At 45.3% G+C, this 12,398-nt stretch overlaps 1 protein-coding gene across 1 annotated transcript in view; it reads right to left on the bottom strand.

The window, feature by feature from the left end:
- Positions 1 to 8,968: 8,968 nt before the first annotated feature.
- Positions 8,969 to 12,398, bottom strand: part of CUNH10orf76 (chromosome unknown C10orf76 homolog) — a 92,023-nt gene continuing 88,593 nt past the window's right edge. The window contains exons 25-26 of the mRNA XM_018553190.1: positions 10,963 to 11,079; positions 8,969 to 9,097 (exon numbers count right to left, since the gene is read on the bottom strand). Of these exons, the coding sequence (XP_018408692.1) occupies positions 9,005 to 9,097; positions 10,963 to 11,079 (210 nt within the window). The 3' untranslated portion in view covers positions 8,969 to 9,004. The remainder of the gene's footprint in view (positions 9,098 to 10,962; positions 11,080 to 12,398) is intronic.

The following is a 12,398-nucleotide window of genomic DNA, read 5'->3' as shown; positions in this document are numbered from 1 at the left end:
AACCTTTCTTTTTATTTCTCCAGCAAAGGATATGTGCATTGGAGTTTAAACTGTCTACATCTGCGGTAGGCAACATTGGCACTCCAGCTGTTCTGAAACTACAAGACCCAACATGCCTGTGCCTCTGGGAGTCATGCTCATGGCTGTCAGAGTCTTGCAATGCCTTATGGGAATTCTAGTTGCTCAACAGCTGGAGTGCCAAAGTTGCCTACCCCTGGTCTACATTAATAGGAACAGTTACATCTGGGCAATATTATAGACTGCAGTTCTTGATACTTTGTGCATATTAGGAGTACTCATGGAGATCTGCATTTAGAATCTCCTTGCTGCTGCCATGGATAACAGACCCGCAGTGGGTTGCTGTTGAAATCGAATGCGGTAATATGATGGCCAGGAGGGAGCCTTTGTGATACTCTCCTGTGCCTCCTGTGTATACTCTAACCAGTGCCTCCTTTGCCAGGGTCCATCAGGTGCAGTATGTCATAGGCTGGTTATGGAAGTTGAGGGTAAGTTATGTCTACGTATGTTGATTGCACATATCAGATTGTGTTACTTAACTTTTAACCAAAAGGGTGGCTCCGGTGGGCTCCATTGGACCCTGCAAGCCAAGGAGCCACAATGGAAAGTCCAGACTGGGAGTGAGAAACAGTGGGGACAGAATGAAATACCAAGCAGAAGATGCTGATGACTATGTAGTCCTACCTTCGACATCTAATATATGAAAACATCGGCTCATTATCACTTTAAGAAAGGAGGTGGATTGCTCTCGTTACATGCGAGTGACTTTTCTATGTAAGCATTCCAGGAAAAACATATTAGGGAATATCAATATGATCAGCTGTAGAATTCACTATCTTACTTGATGTGCCCAAAACCGCACAGCTACAAAGACCTGTGCTCATTGGGTAGCCCCGTATAAGTGATTTAAGAGGCATAAATAATCGACAGTCAGCTCTGGATGACACTGAAAAATGAAAAGCGACTGAATACCGTAGACTAATGCACTTCGCACATTCGTCTCTGCCTTACAGAATAAACCTGAATGAGTAATGAATGACATTAAACCAAGGGGGTCACAGTAAAGGAATATTTAGGCAAAGTAGACAGGATCAGGACTTGGTGACAGAAAATCATTATCATCTTCTTCTAGCAGTGCAATGACAGAGGAAATTTTCCTCACACCTGCATTCCAATTACCTTTATGTGACCTCCGCCGCGTCAGCCGGAGCCAAAACCTGTTTCCTCAGACAAAATATTCCACGGCTCCGGCGATGCATCTAATGTCTCCCTGACACAAGTATAAAGATGTGCTGATGGTGCATTCTATTTGCAGAACACGGTTTTTACTGTGGCGGACAATACATTTATACCAGGGCACGGATGTATAAAGAATACACAGTTAGGTATCTTGTGTTACATTGCAGCTGTCCAAATCCCAGCGTAATTAGGAAGTCAAAGTGCGCATGTGATCGGCGCCTCCATTTTTCTTACAATATTTATTTGCGATGCTTTCTGTAGCTCCGCCTTCTGTTTATTTGCATAATTTCATGTTAAAGGATAAGGACGCTTTCAGACAAAGTGGACTTAATCTTTCTGCTCCTTTGCTTTGGCCTAAAGCATCCCACCCACTCCCTCCACAAATGCATACTTGCCTGAATTAAACGTCCATGTCCTCCAGTGATTATTTCACGGCCAGTATCTACTATATCTGACACCTTTGTAGATTCATTCACACAGCGCGTCTTTTATTATTAATTTTATACTATATATCTGACCACACAGATTTCAGCTGCTGCTTAACTTGATTGGAGTAGTGGCGCGAGGTTTCACATTATTCCCTCCAGTGGTTGTTTACACCCTGGCCATGCCAGCGCATTACAACCCCATAGACCTTTAAGGGCTTGTATTTCCTGTCTCCCTTAGTCTCTGGCCTTGGAACACAGACCCATAGAGGTGTATGAAGCTGCAATGCACAGGAGCGTGCAGGAGAGCGAGACTTGTGGTGCTAGATGTCAACATTGACTGAAGGCAATATGCATCTGTGAACAGGGACGGTCAGGGTAGGTCAGGGTAGCGGTGGAAAAAGAATAAGAACCCTTGTCTGCAAGTTCTTTAAAGATCAGTTCCAGTTTGAATGAAAAAAAAAAAAGAAAGCTTGGAATATTTTAAAATAATAAAAAAGGAAGCTACAGTACTACCCTTCCGCCTGGAACTATCCTCCGCAGGCTCTTCAGCTCCATGGTAAAGGGCTGATCCTCTTCGGGGACTGATTGATGGCCAGTGTCATTCAGACCACTTCCCACCACCCTGGTCATCATCATGTTGCCGCGGGTTCACATTACAATGCTACATAAAAGGGGTGATGACGGTGTTACATCAGCACCACTCTCTGAAGCATGGAGGACTTGCTGCCACTGAAGAAGAAGAAGAAGGACCCCCCCCGAAAAAAAAACTCCTCATGAGAGAAACAGAGACTGTCCTCTTATTCCGCAAGTTGCCATGTTATTCCTCTGGCATCAAAATTTTGAGTCACCAACCCGGAACAAGTGTACAGATAAGGACTTTAATCTGACGTTCCTTGCTGTGGGTCAGTGACTCAGAAAGTACCAAAGACAATGGGTCAGCATACCAGCCGGGCAACTAGGATTTTATAAAGGCAGCAATTGCTTCCCTATGTACTCCTCTTACCGAAGGCTTACTTAAAATGAATGCCACGCTATTTATTATTATTCTCTTGAGATAATATTTAATAAAGAGGTACAATAAGCAAGATCTATCTGTAAGAAATCAATCAAGGCAACTGAGCTCGCTGTATTTTTCTTGAAGATGTTTCGCTGGTCATCCGACTAGTTTTATCAAATCAGAATTCCGACTTAAAGGAGAACTATGGGGTTAAGGCTTTTCCCCATAGTTTTCCTCAGGTTAACGGGAGGACACAAACTAGCGTCCTCCCGTCACCCTAGTCTCAGTATACCGCGAACTGTAGCTCGCAGTATACTGAGACGCCGCAGCTGAAGCGGATCCCGACAATTGTGCCGGGATCCGCCCAGCTGCATGACTGACAGCTGGCTCTGCCTATCTAGAGGCAGAGCCAGCTGTACCCGCCCCCTCCCCGTCCGTTCCGCCAGTCAGCGCTGGCAGATCGGAGCGGGGAGGGGGAATACAGCCCCTCCCCTGTCACGGCAGAGAGCCGTGACTGGATCGAGAAGTGAGCGAAAGCCAGTATGTGTTCGCTCACTTCCCGATCTACTGAGCCGACCTGTGACAGTCTCATTGTCACAGGTCGGCTAGAACTATGAGGTGAGTGAAAAGCACTCACCTCATAGTTCTCCTTTACGAAAGCTAGTCGGATGACCAGAGAAACATCTTCAAGAAAAATACAGCAAGTCCAATTGCCTTGATTTATTTTTTAAATACCATTGCTGGATGAATGAGAACCTTCAGAGACAATAGACAAGAGCTTTTTCCTGTCAGGTAATACAAATGAATTGCAGTTTATGGGGAATAACAGTCAGTACAATTAGAATTATAATTTGTATTTTATTTCAGCTTGTTCAACGTTCCCTCTAATAACAGTGCTCACCGACAACAGACTGTAGTTGTATTTTGGTAAAATATTTTTCAGATCACATTGCTTCCCAGAGAAGTAAAAACTTTGTCACCATTATTCAAAATGCTAAAAGGTAAACAGAAAAAAAAAAAGGAAAGCAAACGAGTGGAAACAAAGAGACGGAACAATAAATTAACATAATGGGAAAGGTAAACTTTTCACACCAGGTTGGGCAGTTGGAAGACCTGATCACATGTTGTTGCTCCGCCCAGCTTAAAGGAGAACTATGGGGTCAGGGCTTTTCCCCATAGTTCTCCTAAGGGTAACGGGAGGGCACAAACTAGCGTCCTCCCGTCACCCTAAGCTCAGTATACCGCGAGCTACATCGGGTATACTGAGACGCCGCAGCTGAAATGGATCCCAACAATTGTGCCGGGATCCGCCCAGCTGCGTGAGTGACAGCTGGCTCTGCCTATCTAGAGACAGAGCCAGCTGTAACCGCCCCCTCCCCCGTCCGTTCCGCCAGTCAGCGCTGGAGGATCGGAGCGGGGAGGGGGGAATCCAGCCCCTCCCCTGTCACGGCTCTCTGCAGTGAGAGGATCGAGAGGTGAGCGAACGCCGATATGTGTTCGCTCACCTCCCGATCTACTGAGCCGACCTGTGACAGTCTCATTGTCACAGGTCGGCTAGGACTATGAGGTGAGTGAAAAGGACTCGCCTCATAGTTCTCCTTTAATGTTTTCTTGCACACAGCCAAGTTGCCTCCTGCATCAGACGCAGGTTGCTTCTTAACGGCTGTTGTGATTGTGCCACCAATATGATCCTTGCCACTCTTGCCGTGTCATGACTTGGGTGCAAAATAGAAAGGAAGAGATGCCTGTCAGCTGTACCAGAGGGACAACCTCCTGTATGTTTTAAGGGACAAAATGGCTGCATACCAAAGGAGGAAGCAGCAAAATGACGTCTGTGCATGAACGTCATGGAACCAAACCTAAACTTTGGATTTGGACACTTCAGCTGCCCTGTCACCCTCTACATAGGACAAGCAGCTTTGTTCTTTTGGAGGTCATCTCTAAGGACTGGAAGGGGAAAGGAGTGGAGTGTGGGACATCCAAAGAGGAGTCAAATCTTTGCAGCTCTATAATCACTGGAAGGTTGTTGTTCTCTATATGGGATTGCCAGGAGAACTGAAAATCCTGTTTGTTGGGACCTCTCCATGCAGTAAGAGAGACAACCGCCCCTCATGCAGTGCCTGGGTTTTTCAGATATATATCTGCCCTTACAGATTTCATTGCAGGACCATCTGCTGGTGAAATCCGGTACTGCAGTGCGTCAGTGAAATGCAATATTTCTGCATTAGTAAGTCTTTAGGCTGCCAAATAACATAGGGAGCATTAGGACTGAGGTCCCTGTTTAGTGGGGATTGTGGGAGGTAAGGGCTCATGTTAGGAGCATCAACCAAATATAGGATTTACATTTCTCTTGGAAATAATAATGGAAACCTGTGCTCAGAGAAATATTCACTTCTAACCTTCCCCTGAAAATACAAGATGATGGGTGTCTTTACCGTCAACTGATCCAGATGTGTGTGAGGAGCGCTACAAAAAGAAGAGGCTCCAAGTATAAAAAGTCTGCTTTATTATGCAAAGTCATAAGCCAACACCTTTCGGTGACTGATAGTGTCCCCTTCATCAGGGACAATTAAAATGGAGCTGGGCTGACAGTAGGATTCACACATCAGAGTGTGGCACTGTGAGTGAGCTTCAGATGTGATTGTAGATGCACAGGGTCAGAGTGGTCAGCCAATTCACAACTTTCAGGGACAAGATCAGAGTCTGCGATTCTATGACTGGAGATCGGGGGTAGGCAACCATGGCATTCGAGATGTGGTAAAACTAATAGGGATGCACCGATCGGGGCCGGATTTCCAACAAGGCCAACCAAGGCCCAGTCTTGGGGCAACAGGGAGTAGGGGGGCAGCAGGGGTGTGCAATTTCCATCTCCTGACGCCCGGGACATGCAGTTCCAGGCGCCGGGCGGGTAATTGTTTTCTACATTTAGCCCTGCTTTGGGCAAGCAGAGCTAAATGTACAGCGTTGGAAGCTGTCGCTCGTTTTGTACAAGTGATCCCGGCGATGTCGCTGAGATCACTTGTATGCAGAACCTGGCCTTGGGGCAGCAGAGAGAGTAAATCCGGCCCTTGCACCGATACTGTTTTTTTCGGTACTCGCCAATACTGAATACCGAAAGTCCCATTAAGGAAGCCAGGCGGCGTGTAAAGACTCGCCACCCGGCTTACCGATTAGCAGGGAAGCTGTCTCCATGCTTCCTTGTCGCCTGGTGATGAGGGGAGCATGGAGCCGGCTTTCTATCCAATCAGGAAGCTGGGCGCTGTGTAATGACGCAGCGCCCAGCTTCCTGATTGGCCAGAAAGTCGGCTCCATGCTCCCTCGTCACCAGGTGATGAGCATGAAGCTGGCGCCGTGTCATTACACGGCGCACTGCTTCCTGGTTGGCCAGCTTCCCGACCAATAAGGAAGCCGGGCAGCAAATCATTACACGCTGCCCGGCTTCCTGATTGGCCCGGAAGCCGGCTCCATGCTCTTTCGACACAAGGAAGCCGGGTGCCGTGTAATGACTCACTGCCTGTCTTCCTGATACCGGAAGTATCGGGCTAGGCATTGCAGCATTTGGGTGAGTACGAGTACTCACCCAAATACTTGGCATCGGCACCAATACTAGTATCGGTATCGGTGCATCCCTAAAAATTACAAATCCCACCATGCCTCTGCCAGTGAGAGTCATGCTGGTGGTTGTCTAAGTCCTGCAATGCCTCAATGAATGCCGAGGTTGCCTACCCCTGTTGTAGATGTACAGGATTGGAGTGCATGTGGGGCTACAGGGGATGGTCATCCAATTCAATACTAAGTCACTAACCTAGAAAAAGTAAGCAGCCATTGAAGTCTACTCCTGATTTGCATGCTTGTCTATGATTGGTTACCTAGCTGGTATTAAAGAGACCGGATTAACATGACAGCCAGGCACCTAGTATTTTCAGATGTAGAGCTCAAAAAAGAGAACCTCCATATTTATCCTGGAACTGGTTTCTTTGAGGCGCAGATTTCTGCATTAGGGCAAGGAACGTGTCATTAAGCAAACAGGTAGTGCTAAACCCAGGAAGAGCAAGGAAGACACGGGTGCCAGTAGCCAATCTCTGAATTGGAAGCACTTTGATAAATATAATTTATTTACACTCTCCCAGCATCCCAGCTAAAGGCCTGTGTGTCCTCTAACTACCCTTCAACATTGTGCAGCCAGCATCTGCAAGCAGAAATACTTGTACTGCTATCTGATCGATGACATTATTTACAGGGGGGGAAAAAAATGTCAGTAGGTAGACCCGCTCGCAAAAAGAATCATTTATTATCTGTAAAGTGACTTCGGGATTCCATTTCATTTATCACAATACAAGGAGAAAAATAAACCCCGTCAGCTATTAAAAAAAATAATTCACGGATGTGCCTAACCCGCCCGAAAACATCGCCCCGCCGCCTCAGGAGACTGGCACTTCAGGTGGCGATTGGCAGTTATTCTCCATCACGTCAAAAAACTAGACTGTCTCTGTCTAAATATTCAACAGTCGCACCGTCATTTCATTGGGAATATAGAATGGAATCAGGGAGGAGTTTTATTTGCATTAAAAGAGAAAAAATAAGATTTAAAAGAACAATTTGGATGTATAAAGTAAATGCTTATGTCCCATGACTGACCCAAATTTACCCCCAAACCTCCCTATCATCCCACCCTCTAGAGCAGTGGTTCTCAACCTGTGTAGCCTCAGGACCCACATTTGTCCTCGGCCATTAAGTCGCGACCCAAGTCGCACTGCAATGGAACGCACACATTGGGTACTTCGCATTCTAGTGCGGGCGTACAAACTGTGGCTGGGAGGTGCATTTGTGGTACCATTAAAATGAATGCCGACGCAACACCTCCCACACCAGTATGCATGGTAGGTGCAATTGCGTGGTACAGTGCGTTAATGACATGGTACTATGCAAATAATGCACGGTACTAGTGTGAATGGGCCCTCAAAAACACTGACATACACAAACACAGACAGACAGACAGACAGACAGACAATCTCACACACATACCCCCAATTTTTCTTATCCACCTATTCTCCCTACCTTATGAGAACTGGAGTGGATCCTCAGCCTGGGGTCCATTGGGGGCTGCTGTGCTGCGATGCAGCTCCATTCATATGTGCATTGCTAGTACAGCTGCTTTGTGTGCCCTGTAGAGGTGCCGGGAGCCAGAATGTGATGTCTCTCTGGTCCAAACACCTCTATAGGACACGTGAGGGAGCTGTAAGCAATGCATGCGTGGAGCTCCCTCACGGCTATAGCCCCATCCTATCTTAAGCTGACACTGGGGCCGGGCAGCATATTTTGAATGGCTGCTTGGCGCGAGAACTGACAGTGCTGTGCTAGGGGGAGGCAGAGGAGCCTCTCACCTAGAAAAGTAGAAGGCATGCGGTAACCCACAGAACACAGGGTCGTGACCCACTTTTGGGTCACGACCCACCAGTTGAGAACCAAGGATGTAGACCTAATCCCAGCATTCATTTTTTTACCTTAATCCTTTAGATTTTTTCACTTCCTGTGACATCATCACCAGGCTTGTAAAAGTCTTGCAGGGGCAGCTACTGAGAGAGGCCAGTTCCTATTGCCACCATAGCTACATCTCCCAGGAGCCCTTTACCAACAGACAGTGTGTGGACAGGCTCTTGAGACATCAACGCATGCATGTGGAAAGGGCCAGAGAGTGATAAAGGGGGGATTAGGCCAGGTTTTTTAGGCCTGACGGTGCTGGTTGGGATTTCAGTGCAGCAAAGACACTGCGTTACAGATCAACAGTATTTTTCTGTACTTGACACATTATAAAAAGGGATAAAACATGGGGAAATGATCATGTATTGAAGAGCATGTACTGCACACATTTTTATGTCCTCACATACATCTATATCTTATTTAGAAGCATGTTACTTTGGGATTGATTTAGAAAAACTGGGGCAAATGTAGACTTGTTACATGGGGCACTTAAATTCCATTTCCTGGTGGAATAAAACTGACAGCCTCCTATGGGCAGCCGCTCCAGGTTTCTTTACTCCACTTTTCCTAAATCAGCCTAATTTCTTATAAGGGCTGTGTTCCAACCGAATAAGAATCTCATGACCAATGCTACCCCTTGCCTTTCTACACCCTCCTGCTGCTGTGCATTGGCAGTTGAAAGCAGCAGTAATTTCCAGTGGGATGACAATACTGTTTGTTGATATAATTCTGTGAAACACCCCTAACATGAGAAGATGTGGCTCCAGACACACCGCAAGGTGGGCCAGAGTTTGGAAGGGTCTTTTTGATGGTAGGCAGTGTTTTTGCCACCAAGCTTGTCTCAGGAGATGGTGGAAAACTCTTTCAGTAGTGTCTCTTGGCTCAGCGTGTTGAAGGCAAGGTGTTTCCGTACGTTGATACTTATCGATCGAACCTGAAAAACAGAAATGCAAAATTTAGAACTAATTGGAGCTTTGGCCAAAATACAAGGATACCCAAAATATTTGCCTGTCTAGCAAAAACCACTGCTTCAGACTCTTATGGGGACCTCATGGGTCATGTGACCAAATATCAAGGCTTTGTCATATGATCTCTTTTTAAAGGTCTTGTGTCCAGACACAGCTAGACAATGGTCTTTCCTTTCATCAGAGATCATGTAATTATGCGCTTTGGCATTTGGTTATATGGCTGGCCACCATGAGAGCCAAGAGCAGCTTTTTCTGAATGTCAGATATTTCAGAACTTTGTTTAACCTCTATAATTTGAAGACGATAAGACAAGATCGCAAGGCAGCATTTTATACTGCTAGGCCTCATGCACACTGAGCTATAAGCTGTTGCTGAGGATTCCTGGGGCAAGAACCTGCAGAATCTTGTGGCAGGAATCCCAGGTGAGTCTGTATAGATGCGGCCGGTATGCCTGTTCAAGTGAATAAACAAAGGAACACGGAGGGCGCAACAGCAAACACTACAATGGAGCACTAACTGGTTGGACTGGGATATCCATGGCAAAGACTCAATGTACTGATAAGAAATTAATGGCAGAGAATCAATGCAATGGTACTTACATGTGGGATATATATGGCAGAAACTCAGTGTACTGATAAGTTAGTGCTCCATTGTAGTGCTTGCTGTTGCGCCCTCCATGTTCCTTTGTTTATCTGTATCTACAGGTTCTCCTCCTGTTCCCAGGGCTGCACACACGTTTGTCAGTTAGCCTCCCCATCCGAGAGCGCTGTCTATGTTTTTCTGTTCAAGTGAATAACAGACTCACAGCGGCCGCATATGTTCATGGCTGTCTGCATGCAATTATTCATGGAATGATTTCGAATAGTAGATATGGAACCGGTTGGGATTCCTGCTGCATGAATCCACAAGTTCTTGCCACAGGAATCCTCAGCCGCAGCTAATATCCCCATGTGCATGAGGGCCTTATGGGCCAACTTTAAAATGAAGCCCTGTTGAAATAATAAAATGCAACTAATTTACGAACCTGACCTATATAGAGACCTTCTCCCCACCTCCTGCAATGAGTGCTCAGCACCTGAGCAGCCAACTTCTCACGGTCACATGGAGTTGGAGGGAGATCCATTAGCACTTTGTGAGCTCCAATACAGCACTTACACAGGGCTTTCTATTCAGGGCTACAACAGGCAAATGGGGCAGGATAGGGGGAGTGCAAGAAAGGCAAGTATTAGTGGGAAAGGTAAGTATGAGCGAGAAGACGGGTAGGGGGCTATCAAGGGAACCTGCTAACCACGCTACATCATGTTGACTGCAAAAATGGCTTACCTAGAGCAAAACACAGGGTGCTCCTACTTATCATGGAAGAGTTTCTTTCTTTCCATAACTCAGATTTGCCCAGCGGGAGGTGAAGGAGTCTCACATAGAAACAGCAGTCAGATGCATATTAACAATATAAAAGGGGATTTGCTTTTGTGAAAGGCTTACTTTTTCTAAAATCTTATTTTATGCGGCCATTTTTTATACAAAAAGTGCGTAGTGGATGTTTTCTATAAAGGCTCCTTGACCCAGGTAACTGCCAATCAGTTGTACTGGGGACATTAGAGAGATCTTAGAGGGTGATAGTGGCTAGGTGCCACTGCCACCATCAGCTCCAACCTCAGGAACCAGATGAAATATATGGAATTCCTACTGCGCCACCTAACTGTGTGGCCTTTCACAGCTGGCACCCCCCGAAAACAACTGAGCAATATGGCTTATCCTCCTTGGCCTAAGTTCTTCAACAAAAGGGTCCGTCACTTTCCTGATGTGAAGAGCCACCCTTTAATTGGCTTACCAGTTCTTTGAAAAAGGTGGCTTCCTTGTGCTGCTCAGAGTATCTCTCGTACTGGTCAAGGCCATCCTGCAGTTTCAGCGTCAGTGTGTCGTAGTTGGATCGTACAACTTCCAATACCTGGTCAACAGACAATACAAACATATGGTTTCTTAAAGCAGATGCATGAACGGGTTTTTATCTTGTACTGCAGAGAGTCCAATAATGAGGGAAACAAGGACACTTTATAAGGAAAGCTATTGAAAACCAGATACAGTTTCAATATTTCTGTCAGAATGCATTAAAAAAAATGTTTAAAAAATATAAAATATGACCCCATTTATCTGTTGTTCCACCCCCCCTACGACTGTTGGTTATTATAAGAAGAGTGTCCTGCCCCATCTTTTAGATGCAGCCAGGAGACTCATTCCCAAATACTGGAAACAACCCAAGGTACCAGATAGGTCTGACTGGATCTCACAAGTATCAGTTGTTCAGGAGGTGGAGGAATGGGTCGCGAAGTGCCGAGGTAGATCTGACGTCTTCTACTCTAAGTGGGCGGTATGGTTACACTATGTGTTTCACTTACCGTGACCTGCACACTTGCGAGCCTCATTAAGTTATTAAGTTCTTCTTCAGTTTTTGTTTTTTATTATTATTCAGATGCGTATATTATTCACTTGCAATGGAATCCTCCCTTACATGTCCTATTTGCATAACGTCAGGATAACTGGGTGCCTATTAGCTTAAACTCTAGGTAGTGCCCGGTGCACCATCTCCATTCTACCAGTTCGAGCCTGTTGGATAGGTGTGGCTGATCGCCCGATTACTGCTGTGTCATTTTGTATGTCATTTTTGAGGGTCTTTGTTCGTCCCATTTATGTCCTCTATTTGTGTCTTTGTGATCAAAATTTTGAAAAACGAAAATAAAGATTATACAAAAAAAAAAATATATAAAATATTATTGTAAAGAAATAGTTAGGGATCAGCACTAAAATGGAGACACCACACCCCTGATTACAATCGTAAAACAATTTTACGATTATATAAAATATTATTTTTCTTTGTTGTTGGTGGAATTTGCAGTCTTTTACAATCTGGGGCAAGTCGCAAAACACACAAGGATTTAATTGCAATTCATTTATGTAGGAACAAAAAACCAAAAGGGTCCGGACCGCAATGGTTGTCAAAGGTTATAGATAAAGACTTAAAAGGGTATTATAAGAACCACCGGGGACCTTCAAAAACAATATGATTCTCTACCGACTCATGCTGAACATTTCCAAGGATACCAACCCATTGTCATAGACTAGACTAATACCACCAAATGTGATGGGTTCTGTGCGCAGTATAAATGTTAATACTTTTGTTAATTATGAAAAAATAAAAAAAATAAATATGAAAGACTCATTCCCAGCACTGAATCACACAATGACAATCTTGTCATAAAGAACACCCAC

The sequence above is a fragment of the Nanorana parkeri genome, unplaced genomic scaffold (genome assembly GCF_000935625.1).
Source record: "Nanorana parkeri isolate BGI_ZX_2015 unplaced genomic scaffold, ASM93562v1 scaffold113, whole genome shotgun sequence".
In the NCBI taxonomy this organism is placed as follows: Eukaryota; Metazoa; Chordata; class Amphibia; order Anura; family Dicroglossidae; genus Nanorana; species Nanorana parkeri.
Note: the sequence above shows the minus strand (reverse complement) of the source record. Positions and strands in the feature narration are given on the sequence as shown.